General features: G+C 40.2%; 2 protein-coding genes across 3 annotated transcripts in view; one reads left to right on the top strand and one right to left on the bottom strand.

Moving 5' to 3' along the window:
* Nucleotides 1–2,115: 2,115 nt before the first annotated feature.
* On the bottom strand, nt 2,116–22,214 carry CNRIP1 (cannabinoid receptor interacting protein 1). Of its 2 annotated transcripts, XM_029232171.1 has the most exons (4): nt 22,101–22,214; nt 21,544–21,795; nt 19,303–19,453; nt 2,118–3,127 (listed from the first exon to the last, which is right to left on the bottom strand). In XM_029232171.1, exons 2-4 carry the CDS (start codon nt 21,720–21,722, stop codon nt 2,963–2,965), a joined length of 495 nt encoding a protein of 164 aa, XP_029088004.1. In that variant the 5' UTR covers nt 21,723–21,795; nt 22,101–22,214; the 3' UTR covers nt 2,118–2,962. The 2 variants fall into 2 exon arrangements, with proteins under 2 accessions (XP_029088003.1, XP_029088004.1); XM_029232170.1 differs by lacking the exon at nt 22,101–22,214 and having other exon boundaries at nt 2,116–3,127; nt 21,544–22,099.
* Nucleotides 21,018–25,555, top strand: part of PLEK (pleckstrin) — a 58,740-nt gene continuing 54,202 nt past the window's right edge. The window contains exon 1 of the mRNA XM_029232168.1: nt 21,018–21,148. The gene's annotated coding sequence lies outside the window, so the exon portion shown is untranslated. The remainder of the gene's footprint in view (nt 21,149–25,555) is intronic.

Raw genomic sequence — 25,555 nt, 5'->3', positions numbered from 1 at the left:
GCTGAGGGGCAAAGTTACAACTCAGCAGCTTGATATAGCTGAGCACTTGAATCTGGAAGTAGGAGGAGAGCTATGCTGAGAAGTAGCCAGAGAGACTGGGCTTGAGTCCAATCATAAGTAGAACAGTAGATGCCAGGAGAGATCACTTAAGGTGGCAGATTAGCTGTTAAGATTTCCTGTTTACTTCATCTCCATCCCCTCCCCACCTCCCTTGATTCAACCTTACCTCTTAGCCTCAAGGGAAACATACACACATGCACGGACACACACATTTAAACAAAATAAGGAGAATAAAGTAGAGGTACAGACCATAAATCTTAATGTGCTTTAGAAGTCTACTAGCCGAACTCATCTTACCCACAAGCAGAATGATGGTGAAAAGTTGAACTCACCCAGTGTGTCTCTGGGACTTTGATGCTCCAGCTTCTGGGCTGGGGCTCTTCGGTGTGTCCAGTGACATGGGCCATGTTTCCCCCAGCCCTGCCTTAAGTCATTCCCAACTCAAAAATGGAAATGGGCAAAAGCTGCAATATTGCTTCCACCCCTCAAAGCAAATACTAAGACTCTGATGGATGAGTCACTAGCTTGAGAGTCCTTGTTTCCCAAATGAAAATATTTACTCATCAAATGTTTCAATAGGCTAAGATATGTAGTTTTCACATTTGCCCACCTTCTAATACCTGCATTTCCACTGGATATCCTGGAATAAAACTTAAGCCTCTGTCTATGGTAAACCCATTGCTTTAAATCTCTCAGTGTTTGAAGAGTGTTGGCTTTTAAAATACAGTAATTAGGAGCGGATTAGTGCTTATATTTAGCAGCAGTTAATAGACACTATCGTTTTTGAAAAACAAGCGAATTGAGAAGCATACTCCTCTCTTTTAACATCGCTCGCGATTAGCCCAAATCCAAGGCATTACTGCGCCCTGCTGGAAGCACAGCCTCATTGCAGGTAAGTAACACAGGTGCAGAGGGTTTGGGGCCAGCCTTCCAAATTCATTTCCACAAGAAACTGATTCTTTGCAATAGTCCCATTAACCTTGCATATTCTTACATGGAAGGTTCACAGGCAGCAAAAAAACAAATCCCCAACTAACTTTTTCCAACCCAATAGGATTTGTGCTTCCCAAGTGAACATTACAATATTGTTACCTTTCAAGAGAATGTTTCTTTGCTTCTTAGGGAATTCATCCTCAATCTACATGGAGTACAGGCTTTGTGCCAGGTACCTTGCAGTGCCTGGGAGCAGGCAAGGAGGTCTCCATCCTGATGCACATGCACTGTTACAGCACCACATCCTAAAGCTGCTCAGCTATATAGGTGGCTGATAGGGGTGTGGTCACCCTGGAAGGAGGAATGGAGAGAGGACAGGAACAAGCATTTTTTGATTGTCCACCAAGAGCCCAAGCCTGTGCTAGCTTTGTTGCAGCCGGTAGAGTATTCCCTGTTTAATGGTCAGAATTGATCTATGAGTTAAGTGTGCTATTTCTACTCCAGGTATATCCCCCTCACCCTGCAACATAGATGGTGGTCTTGTAACAGAGAAGAACAAACCTGACTCCATATTGGATCTATTCCTTTAGCTCTAATCCTTGTGCTCTGTTGCCTGTGCTTGGTCATGCTGGCTCTGCACCTTTGGTAAAAGAATGTTGCCTATAGTCTGAAATATACAGGATAGCCCATTCTCAAGGCTCTGACCTTTAAAAGTGTAACACTTTCCCAATCATAGAGAGATTAAAAAGTTGCAGAAGAGAAAATAACATGTTTTGTTGGAGGTTTACAGGAACATCGTGACCTGACCTACATGGACAGCTGCAAGAACAAAGGATTCCGGCACCAAGAAGTTTGCAACAAACAGCCACACCACCTCCCCTTTTAATATAAAAGATGCCTGAATTCTAATCTTTGGGACAGTAGTCCACCATCTACCTGGTCTGCTGGCTTTCCGAATAAAGTCGTTATTCTGTGCCCCTCCACCTCATCTCTTGATTTACTGACCTGTCGTGTGGTGAGCGGTACCTGCCTGGATTCAGTAGCAATCTTAGTAGAGCTGGCCTGGGGCAGAGGTCCACCTGCTAGACAGATATTGCCCAAATTAAGAAGGCAAGTCAAGGATGATTTTCAATGCCTTTATTAAGAAATATCAAAAGTTGATTATAGTTCCATACACAGTTTTACAAAGTTCAAGTGGAGGGGAATGTAGGGAGGCCATCAGCATGCCTGTTTGGACACCACAGTCACTTGCCAAAGAGTTAACCCTGTCACTTTGGTCACCTTGTTTAACAGTGGTCCACACAAGGCTCGTTCCCACTTCCACTAGGCCACAGCACAATACCTTACATTATTTGAGTTGTAATACGTTATAAACACTTCTTAAATATTTGTCCTTTTCTTTCGTCATTATTCTTCCCTGAAATAGCCGAGCTGTTTATAGAAAGCACAACACTTGAGTCCCATTGACTGCTGCTTGCATCACATTTTCACAAAGGCTACTTTGACACAGATGGAAAACATCCCAAGTTACATGTTACCCTTGCACACTTGGGATGGAACCCAAGCACACTGTTATTTTTTATTTAACATTTAATAAAAAAGAGGGAAGCACTCAACTTGGAAACAAAACAGCACAGTCATTCAGTGGAAAAGTTAAGTGTGGGACACAGCCTGCGGATTCCACAGAGCTCCTCCAAGTGGCCACCAGCGTGACCAAGAACAACTGGAGGCAGGAACACCAACACAGAATACAGAAAGGGAGTCTCTCGGGCAGGGTACATCATGACCTTTTATGTCAGGGACATTGCATCAGAAGGGAATTACACATTCAGAATAATCAGGGCTAGTAGGTAATTGGCACCCAATGGGAGACAGCAACGGAGTGGTGTGCCGTGGTGAAGGCTTGTGCTGGGTTATCTAAAAGTGGATCTTCGAAGAGACTGTCCAACAGCATCAGAAAGCGCCATCTTCAGAGGAAGGACTCCTTGTTCACCCACATGAGACTGCGGGTCTCATTGGGCTTGCATTCGTACTCAATGACGGAGAAGGGGCTTCCCCACTGGCAGTGATCTCGCTTGTGGTAATTGTAAAACTTGACCTGCCACACCGTCTCGAAGGTCCCAATGTCAGTGAACTGAGGGAAGAGAAACACGCCCCATCAAAACCTCATTCTGCCATGAGCAAACATAAGAGTTGATGTTCGTGAAAGAGATATAATAGGGAAGAACAAATCTGACTCCATATTAGATCTGTTTCTTTTACTTCAACCTTTGTATTCTATTGCTTTTGCTTCGAGTTAAGAATGTTGCCTATAGCCTGCAATATACAGGACGGCCCATTCTCAAGGCTCTGACCTTTAAGAGTACAACACTTTCCCATTCACATAAAGATAAAAAGTGCAGAACAGAAAATAACATTTGTCTTGTTGGAGGTTTACGGGAACATCGTGACCTGACCTACATGGACAGCTGCAAGAACAAAGGATTCCTGCACCAAGAAGTTTACACCAACCAACTCCCCCTTCACCCCTGCCCCTCACCTTTTAGTATAAACGAAGCCTGAATTCTGACTGGGGTAAGATGGTTCTCTAGGACATTAGTCGGCCACCTTCTCAGTCTGCTGGTTTTCCAAATAAAGTTCCCCCAATAACGTGTCTCCCGACTTACTGCCTGTCATGCAGCGAGCAGAGTGACTTTAGACTTAGTAACAGATGTACTGTGTAATGAGGTGTAATCTGTGTAATCACTCCAGGCTCTTGTGGTCTGAAAGTTTAGGCCCTTACTCTAATGAACTATCTTCCTTTATTATGAGAGAGATTTTCCTGAAAAGCTGTCTGTAAACCATTTATTTCTCTATAAAATCTTATTCCCATCCCACTCATGGCATTTGTTATCATATTGCCTTTAAATACAAATAACTCCCCAAATGTATCTGTTTCCCATATTTAGGTTCTGGAAACTTCTCTTAGAATCTCAGAATTTCAGAGGTTGCCACAGAAGGGAGATTGGGAAGACAAGAGAGGGAATGGTGTTTAATGATTGTCTTTGGTTTCTTTTTCGAAAAATAGCTGTACAAAATAACATGTGCACAACCACACGAAACAAAAGCTACAACTGCCCTCCCATCACTAATTTCAATTCCAGGGAAAACTATGTTATCGGAAGCATTTGTTTGTTAAAGACCCTACTTTAACTTTCAAATACTATTGAGTGTTTATAAGCCATGCCCATGTCTCAGGTTCTGATTTTACATTACCCAAAACCCTATGTGAGTACCTACTGTGTGCCTCGTACATAGAAAAATTTGTATAAGGCGTGATCCTTTGCTCTCAAGAAGTTTGCATTCCACTTCCAGAAGGCAGGCCCTGCAAACACTGCACGGAATTCTACGGAGTCCTGAGCAAACAATCCTCATGTAGCTGAGAAGAGGGCACAGAATACCCTAGAGGCCATTGGGCAGGGGCTCAAGTGGCCTGTAGGGTAGCCTGACCCTGCCACTGCCTCCTGGAGCTATTTAGGGGATGTGGCAGTAAACAGCATGATGCCTGTCGTTATTTTCTCCTCTGACCCACCCCCTGTCACGGGAAGAGGCCAGGCCTGACTTAGCAGGGTTCTTAGACTTGTCAGGAGCCAGAAGACATCGTGGGGGAGGGCTGTGAGCAATAGGAGCCTTATGCTTCCGGCTGCTACAGGAGGAGGGAGATCAGGTGCTCCCCAGATAGCCTTCCAAGATGCTCTCAAAATCATAGCCTGCCCCATTGCCTCATCCTGCTAATCGGACCCTAAAACAAGGTATGGCTTGCCTTTGAGAAATCTGCTTGACCTGAAACAGTAGGTGATATACCTAGAGTCCACAAATCTTCTCCCAGGTAAGAAAATGAAGGATCTCTTTTTAGAGAGTCATAGCTTAAAGACCTGTGCACATATATGCAGCTTTATTCACAAAAGCCCCAGCCTGGAATCAACCCAAATGTTTCATCATTCACCTGGTGATAGACACATTTTGGTATATCAGTAAAATGGCTTTTTACTCAATAATAGAACATACTGATTCAGGCAGCAACAGTGATGGATCTCAAAGACATGCTGAGCAAAAGAATCTAGACCCCAAAGAATACATGTACTATATGATTCCATATATATATATATATATCTCCATATAACTTATAGTGATAGAATATAATCTATGCTGACAGGAAACATCTGTGGTTACCCAAGTTACCTCGGGTAGGAGGAGGGAATTGATGATTGATGAAAATGTGCAAGAGGAAACTTTTTGGGGTAATGGAAACATTTTACATCTTGATTGGGGTGGTGGTTACAAGAGTATATGTATGTGTTTGTTAAAACTCATTGATCAGTATACTTAAAACGGGTACATTTATTATATGTAAACTATACAATAAAGTTGATTAAAAATTAGAACTATGGATTTTTAGTGAGCACCAAGGAAACAGGTATTCTGAACACTGCCAGTGGGAACTGAATTACATAGCCTTCCGGAAGGGTAATTTGTATCAAGTAAAGGTGTGAACATACTTGGGTCCAGTAATTTCACTTATAATTTATCTTAAGAATACCACAGGGTTTTGAGTAGTGAAAAATTGAACACTAACTTTCCATCCTTAATTAATTATGGCATATGTGTATAGTGGAATACTATGTAACAATTCTAAATGTAAATATTTAATAAAATTTTTCTAGTATATTCTATATTGTCACCTGAACTAAGCAGAGTACCAACAAGACTGTCTAGTGTTAATTCCATTAAAATTACACATGTGAATGCTGATGGAATAAGTTTTATTTTCTTCTATGTACTTATTTGTACTTTAAAAATTTAATGATTGAATTTTACTTTCATAATCAGAAAAAAATGTTAAGCCAAATTGTAAGTATTTACAAGTATTACCAAATAGCTAATATCCTTAATATAAAATATATGAATTAACTAGTAAGAACTACTAAGAACATATGGATAAAACTGGACAGTTCATTAAAAACTTGGCTAACATCTGAAAAATATTCAAATGTAATATTATTAGTAATTAAAGAAATACATACTTTACAGAGATATTATTCACCTATCAGCTTAGCAAACATTTCCAAATACTGGAAGCAATTTAAGCATCCAACTTTAGGAAATTATTATGAAAATGGTGAAATATCTGTACTATGAATTTATATAATCACTAAACAGGAATTTAGTTTTAATGATGAAAGAAAATGATTACAATTTTAACAGAAAAAAGATTAAAACACTTTATATACATTATGAGTTCAAATACACAAAATAAGATGTATAGAGAAAAGAAAATGAAAAAATATTAACAATAGCTCTCTAAGAAATTGTTTTTATATCTTTTCTACTTAGGTTTTCTGCAATAAATACTTTTATAATCAGAAAGAATATTTTAAGTGGTGAAATGGATCTATCACCCCTGAAAAATTAACATATATATCCCTTGAACCCTAGGGATTTAATAAATTCTATTAAGGATACATATATGCTAATGAAAATATTACAACTTTGTTTACAATAGGGTAATGGTGGTAATAATAAACCGACATCTCATTTTACAAATCACCAAGATGACATTATTATTTTTGACCAGCACAGGACACTGTACATTTTAAGTGCAACTGAATTAAATTAAGTTATAAAAATATTTTACAAACACCAGCTAAACTTTTGAGGGAGCAGCTTGATATCAGGCTAGGTAAGTGGGAAAGACAATACCTTTTTTGAAACAGATATAAATAAAAGTTGGTCACAAAAACAAACAAACAAAGATGATCACGACCACAGGCAAAAAAAAAAACAAAACAAAAAGCCTTAAGGCACTACACTTACACCTGAATGACCTTAAAATTAATAAAGTCTCAATCTAAGAGTTCTCAGTAACACAGGAGACCAAAATAGAAGTCTGTTGACAGCAAGTCACAGCTAAAGATATGGGATGTTTAGGTGCTTCTACTTTGTTTCTCTGTTATTAATGTTGGACCCAAGGTCTTATTAAAGTAAACTTAACTGCTGCTAAATAGGCATATGTCTTCCTCTCTCCCACACCTTAGTTGTTTTAACTTCCCATTAACCTTCTTCCTATTCTTCCTTCTAGAGTTCTATTTCCTGGGCATCTCTCTACCTAACTCAGGATTTCTTCTCTTCTGGCTAAGAACAGATGTGCTATCCAAAGCTGACATTACTCTTGAAGAACAGAGGAAGCAACTACAAGCTCTCCATTCCCTCCCAACCCATCTGTGCCTTCCAAGGAAAATTAACCCAGGCAGGCTCCCAGGTAATGCAATTATACATGGTGTAATTCTGTGCATTTAATAGCTCTTTTTTTTTTAATACAATTACTTTCACATATGTCATTCCACATTGGTGTTGTGACTGGTTTTAACATCTCCATTTTAAGGATGAAAGAACTAATATTCAGAGAGGTTAAGTGAGTTGGCCTAGGTCTACACCGTGCAGCCAGCTAATGCTAGAGGCAGGTCAAGAAGCTAGGTTTCCTAATTCCTATCTAGAAACTATAATCAATGTACCAAATTATTTATATAAGCAAATGAGCTAAAAGGTACTGAACGGTTTTTCTTTTTTCTCCCTGAGTGAGAAGAACATCTATGAACTGCCGTGTGTAGAGTGCTTTAGGACACTACTATGGACTGAACGTTTGTAGCTCCCCAAAATTCATATGTTGAAGCCTAAATCCCCAACGTGATGGTATCTGGAAGTGCGGCCTTCCAGAAGTAATTAGGGTGTGAAGATGGAGCCCTCATGAATCGGATTAGTGTCCCCTATAAAAATAGACACGAGAGGGATGATCTCTCTCTTTCTCTGCTTTCCTTCATGTGGGAACACAGCAAGAAAGCAGCTGTCTGTGAATCAGAAAGATTGTTCTCACCAGATACCAGGTCTGCTGGCACCTTGATCTTGGACTTCCAGCCTCCAGAACTGTGAAAAATAAATATGTGCTGTTTAAGCCACCCAGTCTATTCTGATACTGACACTCTACTACGTACCTGGACATTTTATTTGCCCTAGTGTTCTTACAAGTTGCAAGGCTTGGTACACTTTTATTTCACAACCAATGTGAAAGAGAACCCATCAGCTTCCAAAGAGAGGAGACTCATTTGTTGTGCTCAGTAACAAATGAGGAATCTGAAGAACTTGTTTTAAACAATTTCCAGGGTGGTCTTACAACCAGATGCCCTAGAATCCCCAGAGTACTTCTCTCTACTCACCATTCCACCCAAATCCACTGAAGACATGTGAAATTCACCAAGAATAGAGTCACTTAGAAATCCACTGACTTGGGAGCACAGAATGAGATTATATTGATAGAGACATGATGTTATTTCCTTAGTAAATAAAATCAGTATAAATAAGCATCTTGGGGCTTCCCTAGTGGCGGAGTGGCAAATCGAGGCAACACAGCTTAACCATCCATGTTACAAATAAGTTTTTCACCAACCATCATTTGCCTTTTAATTTAAATTGCCTTTTAAGGAAAATTTAACTTTGTTTACAATGTTTAACAGGAATTTTACACTTATGTAATCAAAGCTTTCCATTTTCACCTTTGGATTTCTTCCATTTCTTTAAGGTTTAGATTAATTCTTTTCATTTTGATTTTTTACAAAGCTGACTTTTTACAGATAACCCTGGGATCCATCTGAAATATCTTTTTGAAGTATGGCATCCAGAAAGAACAGCAGTGATGTTTCCTCCAAATAGCCAATTACCCTAGCATCATTTAGCCAATGATTTATAAAAATCTGACAAACTACTCTGAGGTAACCTTAGACTCGTAAGAAGTTGCTTTGGTGTACCTTTAATTCAGCTTCCCTTGCTGGATTCACCTACTTGATTAACTGCATTTACTTGGGGATCTCAAGACTTCCTTATTACCTGTGAAAGTGGTTGTGTCTGTAATTTACAATACTTAAGCTTGACAAAAGTCATAAAATAGTGTTAAAACATATGTAAGGCTTTCATCACTAGAATGAAATTTTCAATTAACATTATAGTTGCTGACTTGATCAGGAAACCTTCTCTAATTTCAATTAATAATAATTCTAGGACTTCCCTGGTGGCACAGTGGTTAAGAATCTGCCTGCCAATGCAGGGGACATGGGTTCGAGCCCTGGTCCGGGAAGATCCCACATGCTGCAGAGCAACTAAGCCCGTGCGCCACAACTACTGAGCCTGCACACCACAACTATTGAAGCCCGTGCACCTGAAGCCCGTGCTCCACAACAAGAGAAGCCACTGCAATCAGAAGCCCGCGCACCACAACAAAGACCCAATGCAGCCAAAAAATAAATGAATAAAAATTTTTAAAAATAATACTAATTTCAATTGTAATAGAATCACGTATTACAGATAAAATACAAATGCATGGCCAATGCTCACACCAAAAGCTGTGCGATCACTGTTGGAACAATCATTCACCTGCTTCTTCTAGAGTGGAAATTATATTTAAGAGCCTAGGCTTTGCTGCTGGGACTCATAAAATGCTAAATACCAGCTTAAATCTTTCGGAAAATGATGTACAGTATAAACATATAAATCAAGTTTGAATAAGAGGAAAGTTAAATCTCATAAAATCCAAAACTATGGGAAAACCAAAATAGACTGTCAACTCTATGGAAAAAACAACCGTCTTCATTTTAAAAGAAGAAATCATAACAGAAAATGAAAATTTTTAATGTAATTATATTTCTACACAATGGAAAATAAAAATAAAGCGATAGTGAGAGAAATATGACAGATACGACAGACTGTTTATCTTTATTAGGAGTCTGAGTTTTTAAAAAAATAATTTCCAACAGAAGTATTGATGAAACATGAAAGAATAATATACACAAGGAGAAACAAAATTAAATTAACATGTAGAAATGTTCATTCTTGTGATAGTGAAAAGTAAAATAGAAAATCTATTTTTTTAAAGTAATTCTCAATGATGTCATAATTTTAACAAAGCCAGTAGACTTTATTGCTAGTAACATTGTAAAATGGTATGTACATCTTAAAAAAAAAAAAAAACCCACCAAAAAGGCCATATGTGGGAACAGCCATAAAGATTCAGTTCTTTTGACCAAGTATTTTTACTCAGATTGAGGTAACTATATGCACAAAACTTTACATTATAGCACTTTTTATGATGGGACAATCAATACAGCTAATATCTGGGTAAGAGTGTAATCATTATGATATATTGTGATAGACTCTTATGTTACCCTTAAAATTATAAAAATGAATATGTAGAAAGTTGTACAAAATATGTATTAAAAGCTATTGCAACTACAGAATGTATATATGTGGAAGGTAATCTGAAAATGAGCCATACCAAAATGTAGGGATTACTGGTGCTTTAAAAGTTTATGCACATTTCTGAACCTTGTCATGATATATTACAATTTTTTTAAGAAAATCATGCAAAGCGCTTGAAATGCTGGGATGCATCCCCACACTTCTCTGTGAGTCTGTGCCCAACCAGAAAGGAATCCTACCTAAATTTGTGGGATTTCAGTCCTATTTGGTGTGATCCTAAATGACAGTATTTGAGACTCTGACTTTCTTCAGCAAATAATTAGTACCACACCCCTAAAGGTAAGTTTGTAATTTTCACACCATGTTAGGGCTGACGGTGGTCTTAGTGATCAGATAGTGGAATCCACCTATTTGCATTGAGGAAACAGGCCCATTGAATGAAGGTTTGCCTGGGATCACAGTTAATTACAGAAGTAGATGGCATCCCAATACCTTCATAACTTCCAGTTCTAATTCTGACATTCCAGACGTTTCCTCAGGCACCCATAGCACCGATGTTTCCCTTGGTGAAGAATGTAAATTTAATAATCCAGGAGCTTCCTGCTTAATTGATTGCATTTACCTGGATATTTCAGTGTTTTGGTGTTGTCTGTGAGAATGGGGTATGTCCATACTTTTTAAAACTTAAGTTTGAAATATTGGTAACTTAAAAACATTGTAGGATAATGATGAAGGCTAGCTGAAAGCTTCACCACTAGAATGAACATTTGAATTTAACAGAAGAGCCGCTGACATGATCAGGAAACCTCTAATTTCAATTGTTTTCCTTAGAATCAGCCTATTACAAATAAGATACAAATGCATGGCCAATGCTCAAACCAAACACTGTGTGATCATTGTTGGAACAATCAACTATCAATCACCTGCTTCTTCTAGAGTGGAAATTATATGGAAGAATCTAGGTTTTACTGTTGGGACTCAGGATTCATTAGTTACAGCATAGAGATCCTTGTCACTACAACATCCTCCCAAAGCATCTAAAGGCTCTCCAACCTTTCAGCCGTGCCTGGACAGGCAATCCAGACTTATGGTAAGTAAGAAAATCTTTCGTTTCATGACTCGGTCTAAATCATTCTCACATTAACAAAATAACTTTGTTTCATTCTCATTCAAAATTATGTAGAAGTTCTCACTTTACAGATCCAATTAAGAAGTGTTTAATTTTCTTTCTAAAATAAGTTAATCTTCCTCCCTAGGGTTCTGTTTACACCTATAGCAAAAGAAGTAGGACTCCACCCTTCTAAAACCAGAGCAAGTTATACCTCTGGTCCCCTCAGCCCATACTGGTTCCAGGGAGAAGGTGGGGAGGTCTGCTCTCCTGCTCTGTGACCACCTGGAAGATGGGGTACAGTCTCATCTATGGTGACCACTCCTGCACTTGACCCAGTGCTCAGTGCCAGTTCAGTGAAAGAATGGACAACTTAAAGTTAGCTCACTGGCCCTTGGGCTCTCATTAACATTCTGACAGATGGCCAATAGGCACATGAAAAGATGCTCAACATCACTAACTATCAGAGAAACGCAGATCAAAACTATAATGAGGACCACTTCATACCAGTCAGAATAGCCATCATTAAAAAGTCTACAAATAACAAATGCTGGAGAGGGTGTGGAGAAAAGGGAACCCCTGTACGGTTGGTGAGAATGTAAACTGGTGCAGCCACTATGGAAAATGGTATGGAGGTTCCTCAAAAAACTGAAAATAGAACTACCACATGATCCAGCAACCCCACTCCTGGGCATATACCCAGACAAAACTATAATTTGAAAAGATAAATGCACCCCTATGTTCATAGCAGCACTATTTACAATAGCCAAGACATGGAAACAATCTAAATGTCCATTGACAGTGAATGGATAAAGAAGATGTGATATATATATATATATATATATATATATACACACACACACACATACATACATACATACATACACACAATGGAATATTACTTAGCCATCAAAAAGAATGAAATAATGCCATTTGCAGCAACATGGATGGACCTAGAGGTTATCATACTAAGTGAAATAAGTCAGAAAGAGAAAGACAAATACCATACGATGTCACTTATACGTGGAGTCTAAAATACTATACAAATCAACACATCTATGAAACTGCAGACTCACAGGTATAGAGAACAGACTTGTGGTTGCCAAGCGGGAGGGAGAGTAGGGGAGGAAAGGAATAGGAGTTTGGGATTAGCAGAGGCAAACTATTATATATAGGATGGAAAAACAACAAGGTCATACTGTATAGCATGGGGAACTATATTCAATATTTTGTGACAAACCATAATGGAAAAGAATATGAAAAAGAATATATATATCTATATATATGTATAACTGAGTCACTTAGCTGTACAGAAGAAATCAACACAACATTGTAAATCAACTATACTTCAACAAAATTTTAAAAAATAAACAAAAATAAAATTCTAATAACTTTTTTTTTTTATTAATTTATTTTTGCTGTGTTGGGTCTTCATTTCTGTGCGAGGGCTTTCTCTAGTTGTGGCAAGCGGGGGCCACTCTTCATCGCGGTGCGCGGGCCTCTCACTATTGCAGCCTTTCTTGTTGCGGAGCACAGGCTCCAGACGTGCAGGCTCAGTAGCTGTGGCTCACAGGCCTAGTTGCTCCGCGGCATGTGGGATTCTCCCAGACCAGGGCTCGAACCCGTGTCCCCTGCATTAGCAGGCAGATTCTCAACCACTGCGCCACCAGGGAAGCCCTCTAATAACTTTAGTATTTGCAGTTCTGCTTCGAGTTAATGTTTCCTTTCAACTCTAATTACATATGCTATTCTCGATACACTACGGTAGAAGGACACTTATTTGATTTAAAAGAGATTTATTTTGATCCACCAGCCCTTTGTTGGATGTGTGATCTTCAAATATTTTCCTAGAAGTCTAAAAATACCTTTTAAAATGTGTTTCTGTAGAAATGGATGATTTCCTCAGAAAAACAACTAAAATTGACTCAGTAAAATCTTCAAAGCCCCCCAAAGGCAAACATTATGGACTAAGTTGAAAGTTAGGGATATTCCTTCCAAATACCATTATTTTGGATCCTGACTTTTATGGGGAAATTCTGTCAGACTTTCAAGTAACAGCTAAGTCCTATGCTATGTAAATTGTTTCAGAGCACAAACTATGAAAATGTGCCCAATTCATTTTATTAAGTTATTTACCCTAACACCACATCTTAAATGGTGAAGAACCTTCTAATTGTCCTTTGCCTATCTCCTACATATTGCTACTAGACCGATTTTAACAACATGCAAATCTTGTCACATTACCAGGAACTGGAAGTCCTACATTGAAATGTTTTTAAAAATGGGGAGTCGGCGGGTGAAACTTACATAGAGAATTAGAAAATCTGACAAAATATAAACAAAAACTATTTGAAGGCTTTAAAAAGCAACTAAAAGCAGGACAGAAACCAGAGTTACCCTTGAAAGATCTCAACTATAACAGTTAAGAATTGTCCATGCGGCTTTTTTGCTTGAGGGTACTCCCCAATCCCCTGGCAGTTCTGGCCCATGTAAATGGCAGCTTTACCTGCGAGAAGTGGCAGAAGACAGTGTTCAGGGCTGGCAGAGCAGCTGGAAATTTAGGGAGAAAATCCTGGAAACAAGAGAGCTACGGAAGCGGTGAGACCCAAAATCTGACTATAACTCTGCCATAATTCTTCCCTAACTGCTTGTATGGGCTGGTGGGAGGGGGCTTCTTCTGCTTGAAAAAGCAGACAAACCAGTAAAGAGTCTCTTTTCTTCTTTCTTTTCCAAACAACAGAAGTTTATTGTCTCACAGTTTGAGAGGTTAGATGTCCCAGATCAAGGTGTCAGCAGGGTTGGTTTCGTCTAAGAGAAGACTTTATTCTTGAAAGAGAAAATTATGCTGAATGAGATTTGTAAGTTCACTTTTTTTTTGTTTGTTTGTTTTGTTTTTTTAATTGAATGCGTTCCCAAACCTGAGAAGTTGGAGTCTTACTGGTTTGAAAGTATCAAAGCAAAGGGCTCAGGACTGGCAGAGCAGCTGGAAATTTAGAGAAACCTCAGGGTGGATGGATCCCAAAATCTTAGTATAAACTGTCCAATTCCTTGGCTGACTGCTAAACTCCACTGGAACAAGGGAACCAGGCTAGAAAAGCAGCAACTGGAAGTTGAAAAAAATTAAGCAGAGATAACAGCTGCTACCCTGCTGAGAAGACAGAATTTGTAGTTTGAGTCCAGCAATGTTACTAGAATTGCTAGAATTTAAAAAGAGACTAATCCTCAGAAGAAAAAAAGAAACTAGAATCAATAATATATTATCTACAATGTTTAGTTTCTAATCAAATATTATCAAACATGTAACAAAACAGGAAAGCATGACCCACATTCAGGAAAAAAAGTCATTCCTACTCTAAATGGGGCCAGATACTGGATCTACCAAACAAGTATTTCAAACCAGCAATTATAAATATGCTCAAAGAAGTAAAGGGGCACATGGTCTCAATGAGCAAACATAGGGAATCTTGAGCGATGGAAACTATAGAAAATACAAATAAAAAACTCTAGAGCTGAAAAGTACAATGACAGAAAAAATTTCAGAAAATAAACACAAGAGTAGCCTGGGAATGGCAGAAGAAAAAACATCACTGAGCTTGAGTATACATCAATAGAAATGATCTAATTTGAACAACCAATTTTCTTTTCTTTTAGGAAACTGGACAGGACTGTAAAGATCTGTGGGATAATACCAAGCTGTCCAATGTGTAATTGAGGAACTACAAGAAAAGAATAAAGTTGAAAAGAAATTTGAAACAAAATAACAGTTAAAAATACCCAAATTTGGAAGAACACTAACTTACAGATTCAAGAAATTCAGTGAGCCCCAAGAAGAAAAGATTCAAAGAAATGCACACTTCAGTGCATATAGTCCAACTATGGAAAACCGAACTGTGCAATATACAAAGAGATCATTTTACTCTGTGTGTATATGTGTGTGTGTATAGCCTCAATTAAAATACCTTAATGCAAACAAAAGAAGGAAATAAATAATTAAGATAGGATCAGGGGACTTCCCTGATGGTCCAGTGGTTAAGACTCCAGGCTCCCAAAGCAGGGGAGCTGGGTTCGATCCCTGGTCGGGGAACTAAGATCCCACATACCACAAGTAAGCCCATGCGCTGCAACAAAGACACAGCACAGCCATAAATAAACAAACAAACATACAAATAAAAACTAACTTTAAAAAAAGTTAGGATCAGAAATCAATGAAACAGAAAAATAGGCCAGTGGAGCATATGAACACAAAGCTGCGTTTTTGAAAAAGCCAATAAAATTGATAAATCTCTAGCTAGACTGGTTGGTGGGGGGGGGGGAATGGCAAATTATTAATATCAAGAATGAAAGAGTGGACATCATTAGAGATCCTAAGACATCAAAGTATGGTGGAGGATTATTACCAACAACTTTGTGCCAACAAATTTGACAATTTAATTGAAATAAATGAATGATATCAAAGACCAATTACAAAAATTAACTCAAGGGACTTCCCTGGTGATGCAGTGGTTAAGAATCCACCTACCAATGCAGGGGACACGGGTTCGAGCCCTGGTCCAGGAAGATCCCATATGCCACAGAGCGACTAAGCCCATGCGCCACAACTACTGAGCCTGTGCTCTAGAGCCCACGAGCCACAACTACTGAGCCTGCGTGCCACAACTACTGAAGCCCTCACGCGTAGAGTCCGTGCTCCGCAACAAGAGAAGCCGCCGCTATGAGAAGCCTGTGTACCGCAACGAAGAGTAGCCCCCGCTTGCTGCAACTGAGAAAGCCCGCGTGCAGCAACGAAGACCCAATGCAGCCAAAAATAAATTTATTAAAAAAATTAACTCAAGAAATAAAACCTGAATAGCCCAATATCAATTAAGGAAATTGAATTTGTAACTAAAAACCTTTAGACAAAGTGAAATGCATGCTTTTATTGGTGAATTCTATCCAACATTAAATAAGAATAATATTAATTCTATACAAACTCTTCCAGAAAACAGTAGAGTGAACAACTTTCCAAATAATTTTATGCAGCTAGTATTATTACTCTGATACCAAAAACCAGGCAATGACAAGAAAAGAAAACCATAGACCAATATTCCTCAGGAACACAGATATAAAATCCTCAATAAAATGTTAATGAGGGACTTCCCTGATGGTCCAGTGGTTAAGAATCTGCCTTCCATTGCAGGGGACGCGGGTTTGATCTCTGGTCGGGGAACTAAGATCCCACATGCCATGGGGCAACTAAGTCCGTGCGCTACAACTACAGAGCCCAGCCGCAACGAAGAGCCCACGTGCCACAACTAAGACCCGCTGAAGCCAAAAATAAATAAATAAATATTTTTTAAAAAATGTATCATACATAGAAAAGCTTAGGGATTCTACCAAAAAAAATCCCGAACAACTATTAGGACTAATAAGTGAAATCAGCAAGGCCTCAGGATTCTAGATGAGTATAGAAAAAAATCAATTTTACTTCTACATACTAGTAATAAACCATTTATAGTAGCATTTAAATATGAAATACTTAATGGTAAATTTAACAAAGTATGTATAAAATCTGTACAGGGAACACTGTAATACATTATAGAGAGGAATTAAAGAAAACCTAAATAGGCAGATATATTCATGTATCAGAAGGCTCAATAATAAAGTGTCAAATCTTTCCAAACTGGCATATAGATTTAATGCAAACCCAATTAATACCCCATTTTTGGGAGAAATTGACAAGCTCATTCTAAAATCTATATAACAATGCAAAGGGCCTAGAATAGTCAAAATAACTGAGTAAACAAAGAGGGAAGATTTAGGCTATCTGATTTAAAGACTACATTATAGACCATGAAACAAAATTGTTTGGGCTCTTCTACGTCTTCTGCATTTCCAAATTTAAAAGATTGATATATAATTAAGTATGTAAAGTGACTGGAATTCTCATACATTGCTGGTTGAAATATGAAATGGTACAGCAGTCTGGATATTTCTTATATGGTTAAACATGTACTTACCATGTGACTCATCGAATCTCCTCTTAGGTATTTACTCAACAGAAATGAAAACATCCTCACTCTAAAACTCATACTCAAATATTCATAGCAACTTTATTCATAACCTCAAAAGCTGAAAACACCCCAGCTGTTCATTTATTGGTGAAGGGACAAATCAACTGTAGTATATCCTTCCCATGGAATACTACTCAGTGACAAAAGGAACCAACTATTTATGTGACAACTTATGCTACAATGACGTTATACAAGAACATTATGCTAAGTGAAAGAAGTCAGACACAATGCTACGATTCTATTTACGTGAAATTCTAGAACTGTTAAAACTAAGTTATTGAGACAAAAAGGTCAGAGAGGGCTAAGCCTGGGGCCATCGATTACAGATGGGCCTGGAGGAATTTTCTGGGATGACAGAAATGTTCTATATTTTTGTTGGGGTGGTGATTATATAGTAGTTAAAATCTATGTAACTGAATACTTTAAATTGGTGTATTAATGTATTTACATACAATTTGTATGTAAATTGCTTATCAAAGTTGACTTACAAACCTTCAATGAATTCCCACAGGCATTAAGATAAATTCAATAAGGAAAGAAGGTCCTGTAACATCTAAACCCTACTTTCCTCTCCAGCTTAATCTTTTTTTTTTTTTTTAATTTTTAAAATTTTTATTGGAGTATAGTTGATTTACAATGTTGTGTTAACTCCGTCTTACTCTTGAGTCAGTCTCTGCCTCATTGTCTGCTCCAGCTATACAGGGCTTCTACTCATTCATTGAAACACATTCTGCTGTCCCCCAGCTGTTGATCCTTGTACCTCCTTTTTCCTCAAATGCTCCCTCTTCCCTCAACTCTTACATATCTTTAGTTCTTTCTCAAGAAAGCCATCCCCTAAATCTTGAGCTAGACTAAGACCCCTGGTATATATCCCAAGGGTACCACTACTGTTTCAGTACATTTTGTCTAATAACAATTATCTACTTTATTATTGATAATCATGTATAAAGTATGTTTTCCTCCTCTAGATAAGAAGCCCCATGAAGCCAGGGATATCTATTTTGTTCACCACTCTTCTCCCAGTGCCTGATATATATAGGAAATCCTTATATATTTGCCGATAAATCAACCAAACAAACAAAAATTTTAAAACCCTAAATGAAATATTAGCATATTGAATGTAGTAATATATTACAAATAATAAATGACATTAAGTAGGGTTTATTTTAAGAAATAAATGGAAGTTTAGTATTTCAAAGTATATTTTATATTTATTCCATTAATATAGCAAAGAAGAAAAACTATCTCCGTAGATGGGAAAAGGAATTAGAAGAAATTCAACACACCTCCCAATTAAAAAAAAATACCTCTTAGTGAACTAGAAACAGGATGCTTTAACATAATAAATATTTGAAACTAACATTGTATCTAACAGTGAAACCCTGGAGACAAGGATTACCACTATTAGTAGGCAACATTATTCTAGAAACATTAGCCAATGCAGGAAGGCCAGAAAAAAAAATCAAAAAATGACACAATTATATGTAGATTATGACTGTCTACCTGAAAAACCCAAGATCGAATGAAGAATTTTAGTAAGCAAGTTCAGTAAGGTGACCAATTACAAAATACACAAACACGTACTGTAAAAGCAATGTATTTAAAACAATGCAGCTTTGGCATAAGTGTAGACAGATCAATGGAACAGATTACAAAAATGTAGGGAGAGACTTAAATTTTTGCCACATAAGAAATTACTATGAAACTGATCACTGGAGAAGCATGGATCATTTAATTAATTGTACTTGGACATTATGAACAAATATATTCGAATATGAAACCATGAATTGAAATAATGTTTCATATTTTATTTTCCATGGTTTCCACTTGCCTTGGCACCACAGTCCAACAATCCCAAGTAGGCCTTACCGGCATGGTGATCTGGATGGGCTGCCGTTCTCCACTCTTGGTTGGGGCCACACCTTCTGTTTCATATGTTCCTGTATATACGATTCTGTCCCCATCAGGCTCTTTAGACTTCAGTTCCAGTGGGACAAGCACACCACCAATGGAAATGTTCCTGCAATGGACTTGAGTTGACCACATATGGTAGGAATTAGCTTAGGCACCCTGTCCTGGTCTGGACCACAACTCCAGGCAAAAACCCCATAGGGTGTGGCTAACAGAGACACTGTGGTGTGGCAGAAAGTTCTGAGAGTTTAGGGGGCTTGACTTACCCAGCTAACCAGTCATGTGACCCTAGGTCAACTACTTAATCTCTCTGGACTGACATCAATATTCTCATCCAAAGTACTTGCACAAGGCTGAGTTATACTCTGTCAATGGTCTTCCTCTTTAGTTTCTCATCTGTGGAGCTATTAAAAACCTACCTATACCCACCCCATCTCAAACCCCAGAGAATAGGATTCAGTTGGTCTGGGGTGTGGTTTGGGCACTAGAAAATTTATTTTAAGGTTGCATAGGTGATTCTAATGCACAGGTAGGATTGAGAATCAATGAACTAGTTCTCTAATGGTTTTTTTCTTCTGTTCCAACAATCAGGGGTCCCATAATTTGGGGTACTCTTCCTCAAGCCAGCCACACACCAAAAATTCTCACTGGCATCATTTCTTCATGTTAGGGTAATGGTTCTCAAAGTGTCATCCCTGGACCAGCAGTATCAGTATCACCTGCCAACCATCAGAAAGCAAATTCTTAAGCTCCACTCTAGATATAGTAAACTAGAGTTTACTACATCTAGGATGGGGCTCAGCCATATGTGTTTTAACGAGCCCTCCAGGTGATTCCGATGTAGACTCAAGTTTGAGAACCACTGGGTTAGGGCACTGAAAAACTTTGATAAAATTAAAGTGTAACAAAAAAAATAGTTTTATCATTAACACAAATTTGTTTTTACATTAACTTGAAAAATAGAGAACTATCTTGAAGGAAATAGAACAGATAACTTGGTAGAAGGGGTTTTGCCAGGAAAGAAGGGAAAGAAAAAGTCTGCATTATAACCAGATGCACAGAACATTGGGGAATGTGAGGATAATGGGTGCTTGGAGCTATCAGTGATGGGGACAAGTAAATGGACCAAGAGCATTAGACACAACTCAGGTTTGGCTCTAGGTCGTTCAGTTGGAGCCTGGCATCTAGAAGGCCAATACAAGTTTGTTGAATTAACAACTACTGGAGGACACTTAAGCTATAAAAGGTGTCAGGTGGATTCAAAGCCCTCTCCACCCCACCTCCCAAGCTCAGCCAAAGGTAGATACAGTATAGGATGGTTTATTTCCTCTTTCCACGCTGGACTTTACACCATGCTTACGTGGAAGCTGAGAGGTAAAGGGTTCCAGTCCTGGATACTTCCCCATAAGCTACTGCACCCTCCTACACTGACTTGCCAGCCAGAGCCTACTGGATGCATCAACCTCTGGTAGCAGAGAAGAGATAAACCTGCCACGAATAAATAAGTATAAAAAAACCATCCTTTTGTTGTCAGGATGTTGCTAATCACCAGGCTGAACAGACAATTCGGGAGAAAAAGAAAAACACCAGGCAAGGAAAACCGGGAAACTAGGCCTAAGCAGAGGAGGCTGCCTTCCGTCTTGCTCTTCCAGTTCCGGGGTCCCAGGCTCATAAGGGTTGATGGAGAAGTGGGGAGCATCCCTCAGGAAGCCCCAATAATCACCCGCCCCCGACTTTACACCTCATTCCTCAGCCTTTCTCTTTCCTTCAGCCTCACAGAACGGGGCAGAGGACCGAGATTTTGGTAAGTGAACCCCGCGGCGAGCTTGTCCCCTCTGCCCCACCCCGGCCGCCTGCGGGTCCGCGCCGATGGCTGCACATAAGGGATGAAAATTCTACAAGGAAAGAAAAAGCCCCCAACCCCTGGCTTCCTGTCGCTGTTTTAAACATCCCACCCCGCGAGACGTGGAGGGAAGCGAGAACAGCGGAGACAGTAGTGTAAGGCAGAGGACGGGACCTAAGGTGCAGGGAGCTGACCTTATACCCGCCCCCCACTTCCTCCCCGCCAACCTCCTGGGCCTGCTGGGCGCGGTGCGAGGCAAGAGGTGCCCAGGAGAGGCTCAGGCTGTCCCGGGGGCCTCGGTCCACCCCGCGTACCCCAAGTGGGGCCGGTCAGCCGCTGCGCGCGCCCGCACTCACTCGACCTGCAGCGTGGTGGGCTTAATCTTCACCTCCACCTTGTAGGAAGAGCCCGTGAGCAGTTTGATGGTGCGGTTCTGGCCGAAGCGCTGCCCGTCCACCTTGTAGAAGACCGGGCCTTCGTTAGGCTGGATGCGCAGCGCGATGGAGAGGCGCACGAGGCCCGGCAGGTCCCCCATGGCTGGGCGCGGGAGGGCGGGCGCGGCGGCTCGGGGTGGGGGGCGGAGGACTGCGCTGGCTGCGACCCGGCGGCTAGAGCGCGGTGGGCGGAGAGGAAGCGAGCGGAGGGAGAGGGAGGTGGTGGAGAGAGGCTGCGGCTAGGAGCCCGAGCCGTCGCGGCCGTCAGCCCCGGCTTCCGAGGAGCAGCTCCCGAGGCTGTGACCCCCCCGCCCCCCTTGGCGAGGAAGCGTGCCCCAGGGACAGCTCCGAGGTCCCGAGCTCCACCATCCCCCGCTTCCCGTGCCTCGCCCTCCGCGCACCAAGGGGCTCGCTCCGGCCCGCAGGCCGCGGGCTGCTCAGCGCAGCTGGGTGGGAGAGAGTTAATCCTGTTTACGCACTACAATCCCCTCCAGCTGGGGAAGAGGACATTTTGACTCCTCCTAGAGCGGCGCGGGGCGGGGGGAGGAGAGGATTGGGAGGGAGGGGGTAGGTCCTGGGTTTAAGTGGCACTACACCAAAGGGCGACACCTCGAAATCTGGACACCCCCTCTGTCAGCGAAGGACTGCGGATACCATTGCTTGCAGATCGAGCCCCAACCAGGCAGGAGGAGGCTGAGAGGCGAAAGGGAGACGGGAAGCGGGGCTGGAAACCGTTAGCCAGTGATTTTAATCTCAGGAAACATGTCTTTCCAAAGCTTAGGGGACATGGCTGAGGGAAGGCGCAATTCCATCTAATGTGGACTGTACGCCATGCTGAACTAGGAATGTGTGCAAGAAAAAGAAAATAACCAATATATATTCAAGGGGCTACATCTTCTCATGGGTGTTTATTTCCATTATGCATATCCTTGTCTCAAGAATGACACCGTGTAATGAATCACATATATTTACACAGATCTTGTAGGATGAGCTATTAATCCTGTCACAGGTAACTGGCATGTCTCTAAGGCATACATAGGTGGTGACAGTGGCCAAGGGGAGGGATCGGTCAAAAGATTAATGGCAGGGCACCCGGTGCGACACCCGCAGAGTTTAGGTTTGCATATTAAGCATGAAGTCAGTTGACAGCTCGCGATTTTGGAGACAAGGGGAAACCAAGGGTGTTATGGCTCCACTGGGAATGACTTCGGATAGTGGAGCGTGATCACCTGCTTCAGCACCACCTGGTGGATAGTACCAGGGCCGGTGAGCACACCTGGGGAATGGAGAAACGGGTTAGTGAGGACGAATGGGTAGGGATGCGTCTATTTGGTGGTTTTTGTTTACTCAAGGTAGTACTACTTTTCTTTAGAAATAGCATCATCTCGAAGGTGTGATTTGTCTCTTGGAAATGGTTTTCTCATCTGTAAAATGGAGGGAGGGAAGCAGATGCTATCTTTTTTGGTAGGGTTGTTGTGAGAATCAAATGAGAGAATGCACATTGCAGTGCCTGACTCTAATATTTGCAATTATTATTAGGTGGAAATGCAAATGGTCGATAAGCATATGTAAGGATGCTCACCATCGCTAGCAGAAGAGCCAGAGGAAAGCAAATTGAATCAGTAATATCAAACTATTTGGCCTATCAGCTTGGCAAAATTTTAAAAGACTTAAAATTCAATGTTGGTAAAGATGTAGGGAAATCTGCCCTCTTAGAAGTAATCCGATGAATTTATTAAATTAAACCATATATATGTGTATATATCTATATCTATCTATATATCTTGAGTCAGAAATCCTGCTTTAAAAAAACCTGCCCTTCAAAAGAAATAAAGGCATCATTACATTGTATATAATTGGATATATGTAATTGTAATATGGGTGTTTATTGCAGCATTGATTGTGAAAATCAAAACCAAGCATAAACTGAATGCTAACCAATGAATAAATGGCTGGAACAGTTCTCATACACCCTTACTATGGATTTATGCCACTGTTAAAAATAAGTTGTATGTTCTATTGGCAAACATGTATATTTAAAACTATTAATGATAAAATTGGGGCAGCTACACAGTGGCAAACTGTGGAAGCCTGAGGGCAGGCATTTGTGCCTGTGTCATTCATTGCTGGATCCCTAGAATACACAGAGTAGTGCCTGGCACATAGTAGGTGCTCTGTAAATATTTGTTGAATTGAATTTCTGTCCTTGGTTTTTTTTTTGTTTTTTTTTTTCCTGCGGTACGCGGGCCCCTCACTGTTGTGGCCTCTCCTGTTGCGGAGCACAGGCTCCGGATGCACAGGCTCAGCGGCCATGGCTCACGGGCCCAGCCGCTCCGCGGCATGTGGGATCTTCCCGGACCGGGGCACGAACCCGTGTCCCCTGCATCGGCAGGCGGTCTCTCAACCACTGCGCCACCAGGGAAGCCCCATTTGCCCATTTTAAAGTGTACAGTTCTGTGGCATTAAGCACATTCACTGTTGTGCAACCATCACCAACATCCATCTCCAGAATGTTTTCATCTTCCCCACTTCAAACTTTCTTTCTTACTCAGTGAATGCTCAGAACAGTGGCAGAATGTCTGGCTGTAACACAGTGTTATAGGTTGTATCTGATTGGTGAGGTGTTTAATACTAGGCACATGATAATAACTAACAGATGTCTTTTAACATGCAGGTGTTATGGCAATTTTAATAATTTTTTTCACAAATGCAATACTGTATTTTTAAATGCACTTTAGCTGAAAACCACATAGTGCTCCACCAGATAATTGATTACTATAATAATTATATTTGCAGACTCTTACATAATTCTGTACTTTTTTCTTTTTAGTATGACTTATGTTTCCTATTCTTTTACTTACACCACAATACTACACCTGAATTAGATGGGATTCATTTGCAAGTGGTTGCAAGTAAGGTAACTCAATTCTAACCAGTTTAGGGAAAGACTGTCTGGGTATATTATGTAACAAAAGGCAGAGTGGATGAAGCAATATATAGCAGAGGGAAAGGGTCAACTGGACCTCAGGAATAACTGGAACTAGAATTTTTAGAACCAAATGTTTGGAGAGAGAGAATCATTTCCCAAAATAAGGGGTGCTCTTTCCCAAAGAAGGCCCAGTGAAGGTGCTGGGCAGGAAAAAGAAAAAAAATACAAGAACAAAAATAAATGATGGAGGGGTATTTGAGCTGAGAGGGTCTAAGTCTGGTGCCCGAACTCTGAGCCTAGTGCCTGGTAACCCTGTCATCATGGATAGCCCTTGTCAAGTTAGTCAGATTCAGCTCCCTTGACCCTGCCTAACTTTGTAGAAAATATGATGATGGAGTTCAAAGACCAAATGGGAATTTTTGATGATCTCTTGAAGTTTATTCTGCATTTAGAGTTCTCTGATTAATTAAGAAACAAATTGAATAAGGGAAGTTAGAACAACTGGGTGTTTCCCACTTCCCACCCCTCGTCTCTCTTCTCCTCCTGCACACATGTGCCCACACGCTCAGGTGACTGAAACCCCTTCACACTGAAACAGAATGCACAGTCCCAGTCACTTTCTAAATGTATAGGACATGTTTGTGGACATAAAGAAGTTCCAGTGCCCTGAAACCACAGAATACAATGCGATGATTTCCTGCTAATGGCTGGCCTGGCTCCAAGCTTCTGTTAGGATCATGTGATTGACTTGGCAGAGTGATCATTATTTTCTTGCTTTTCCTGCCTTATGTTTTTCAAAATGTCATCTTGAACAATCACAGGACCTTTAATACTGACAAGTAGCAATAAACAGTGGGATAGATTGTGCATTGTCACTTAAAGCACCATATACTGTCTGCAAAGACACTGAAAAGAGTGATTGAGGAGAACTGGAGAGTTACACAGCAGGTTAAGAAGCAGTGAATTAACTTTTTTTTCTTGAGAGGGAAAGATGCTTTAAACCAC

This window comes from Monodon monoceros, unplaced genomic scaffold, assembly GCF_005190385.1.
Source record: "Monodon monoceros isolate NGI ecotype Baffin Bay Population unplaced genomic scaffold, NGI_Narwhal_1 Super_Scaffold_19, whole genome shotgun sequence".
NCBI classification, from domain to species: Eukaryota; Metazoa; Chordata; class Mammalia; order Artiodactyla; family Monodontidae; genus Monodon; species Monodon monoceros.
This window is presented reverse-complemented; position numbering and strand designations above follow the sequence as displayed.